Source organism: Aspergillus lentulus (genome assembly GCF_001445615.1).
Source record: "Aspergillus lentulus DNA, contig: Alt17, strain: IFM 54703, whole genome shotgun sequence".
Taxonomy (NCBI): Eukaryota; Fungi; Ascomycota; class Eurotiomycetes; order Eurotiales; family Aspergillaceae; genus Aspergillus; species Aspergillus lentulus.
The window spans coordinates 1,081,514-1,084,336 of record NW_028322112.1 but is presented as its reverse complement, the minus strand read 5'-3'; the positions used below and the strand labels follow the sequence as shown (position 1 = coordinate 1,084,336).

At 36.7% G+C, this 2,823-nt stretch overlaps 1 protein-coding gene across 1 annotated transcript; it reads left to right on the top strand.

Moving 5' to 3' along the window:
- Window positions 1-1,410: 1,410 nt before the first annotated feature.
- Window positions 1,411-2,293, top strand: ALT_9375 (GPALPP motifs-containing protein 1; the record flags this gene model as incomplete). The annotated part of the gene is made up of 2 exons (XM_089600598.1): window positions 1,411-2,025; window positions 2,090-2,293. 2 exons carry the CDS (start codon window positions 1,411-1,413, stop codon window positions 2,291-2,293), a joined length of 819 nt encoding a protein of 272 aa, XP_089455095.1.
- Window positions 2,294-2,823: the final 530 nt, after the last annotated feature.

Genomic DNA, 2,823 nt, shown 5'->3' with positions numbered 1-2,823 from the left:
TAATATACTATCTACTATATATACTAGTATAGGAATTAGGAGTTATATAAGGATACTTATTACTACTATATCTAGGACTCTTAGATTTAGTTCCTTATATTTAATATAAGTTCTTTACTTAAGTATAAGTTTACTAGTCTAATTTATTAGTTACTTTCTTACTATTAAGGATATATCCTTAATAGGCCTTGCTTCTATCTTTACTATTATTAATCTTATATTATCCTGAACTATCCTTAACCTAATAGGGTTATTAGATTATTATATTATTAGGCTACCTGGTTAGTAGGCCTTAGGTAAGTATTAGATATAGTCCAGGGACTATATCACTACTCCTAAAGTAGTAACTAGCAGGAACAGCAGAGACAGATCCCAGGGTGTGACATATATATATAATTAGATCTATTATTATATATAGTATATTAGTAATATCTTTACCTACTTAGCCTATTAGCTAGTTATATACTAGATTTATAGCCTTACTCTATAATTAATAGTTAAGATATATTACTTCTGGCCTAAATTTTAATTTATTAATTAAATCTTCCAGCTTATAAAGTTCTAATTCTAATCTAGTATAAAATATCTATAATTTATAATCTTTTTGTATTTTTGATTAGGGAATCTTTATCTAGCTTTATAGCCTAGGTAATATCTGCTATTTCTATAGCATAATTCTAGTCTTAATTTATATATTCTTATAATTCTTCAAAGGTTCTAGGTATAGAGTGTAGGTTTAATGCAATTTTATTATTAGATATATAAAAGTTTATAAAACCAAAAAAAAACTATGTCAAATTACTAAGAAAAACAGAAAACTAATAAAGTCAATAAATAACAGACTAAAATAAACTTGAGAAACAAAAGCACCGGGCTCATGACCCCATAAAGAACTAGAAGATGAAGCTACTAAGCTTCATAGCTATCTAAGAGAGAGAGAATGGGCTTCTATAGAGCTATCTAGCTGAGGCTGACAGCCAGAATAATATCAGGCCATCTGCCTGTAGGCAGAGCCTCCAAGAGAAAGATAGGATTATAAAGGGTTACAGTAGTAGTTATACAATGTCTAGACCTTACTATTTTCAGCAGGTGCCCTTGGTGCTATTAAGAGAAGATATGGTGTCTGCACTAGGACCCTAAGATTTAGTGTTATGAGGGTCAGTAGTAGGTTATATACTGCTTTCAGTAAGGTAAGAGCAGGTGTCTATACTGTAAAGGGTAGGTGCTGATAAGGTGGCTTTAGAGGATGGTGTTGATACAAATGGTATGGTGCCTGTATCAGGTATTAGATAGATCTAACATGAGGTACCCACCTGTGATTTTAAGACACGTGAGGCTCATGTAATCTTGAGATTCAACCTGCAATATGACTAATAATCCTCAACACATGGTAAACCTGCAACACCAGGAATGGAAAACATGAGCAGCTCAATGGATTATAATACAAAACGGAAATCTGATGATCCTGGCAGTGATAATGAGGCCAGCCCTGCGCTGAAACGGCGGAAGGTTTTTGGGCCAGTGTTGCCATCATCATATGATCCTGAGGACGCCAAATCTGAACAGGGTGCTGAGAGTACCAGAACTGATGGTCTCAGCAAGGAAGACGAAGATGAAGACGAAGGTGAAGAGGCTGATGATGATTACGGTCCCAGTCTTCCCCCTTTAGGTGGTGAAGTTACTGCAAATCCCAATGAGGTCAAGATGGACAACGAGTCACATATACAATCAGGAAAGCCAGATGCCCACAACAACAATTCTCAGCGTGATATTTGGATGCTGCGACCTCCAAGACCATCGGACTTGAGCTCGAGGCTTGATCCGACTAGATTGAAAAATAGGAAGTTTCAAGGGGGGCAATCGCTCAGCTATTCAGGGGAAGAAGTGGATATAACTTGGACAGAAACTCCGCAGCAAAAGCTGAAGCGCTTGCAGGATGAGGCCATGGGGGTTTCGTCCCAACCTGTGCTCAGTCATGATAGATCAAGTACTTCAATGGCGCCGAAAAGCCCACCAGGGCAGCATGTAAGTCTCAGAGGATAGGCCATCAAAGTCTGTACTAAAAGAGCCTATTCTGACACCTTTCCAGAATTCGTCAAAAGCGTCTGAAAGATTGCCACCATCCTCCACTAATTCATTGATGTCATCTTCCAATGATGACCCAAGTTGTCGTCCTTTCCAGTGGGCAACGGATATGGCCTTGCCGCCAAAGCTGTCTACTCTACAACATCAGAAACAAGTGGGTGAAGCTGTCAACTTTGCTTCGAAATTTACCAAAGGAAAATATCTGTAGCCTGAGCTATCTGTTGAGACCAGACTAGCCGATTTACTCAATCTGAACTACACCACTAGCTGACACATGTTTAATCCAATGTGTAACATAATCCACCGCTGAGCTGATCAACCCCCCGAAGCTGCTTTCAAATTCCACTAGACTTGATATTTAAATCTATTTAAACAGCCGTGATGCCACTAAAACTGTGTTAAATATTAAAAAAAATTAGTGGAATAAGAGGGAAGGATTCTCTTAGTAATTTCTGCTTTAAAGAAGAAAGAAATTCTGTCTATTTATTATATAGCTACTATCTTTGATATTCCTTACATGACTCTCTATAGTTAAATTAATAGAAGTAATTATTAGGCTAGGAGTATACTAATAGCTATAGAATAACTCTTAATAAAGAGGAATCACTCTTATAGTGGATTCTTTCTATGGATTAGCAAGGATGCCCTCCTAGACCTACTTATATGTAGAAAATAGCTAATATTATTGTATGTCAACAATCACATGGCTATGGAAGTACTTAGTTTAGTCTTATAATA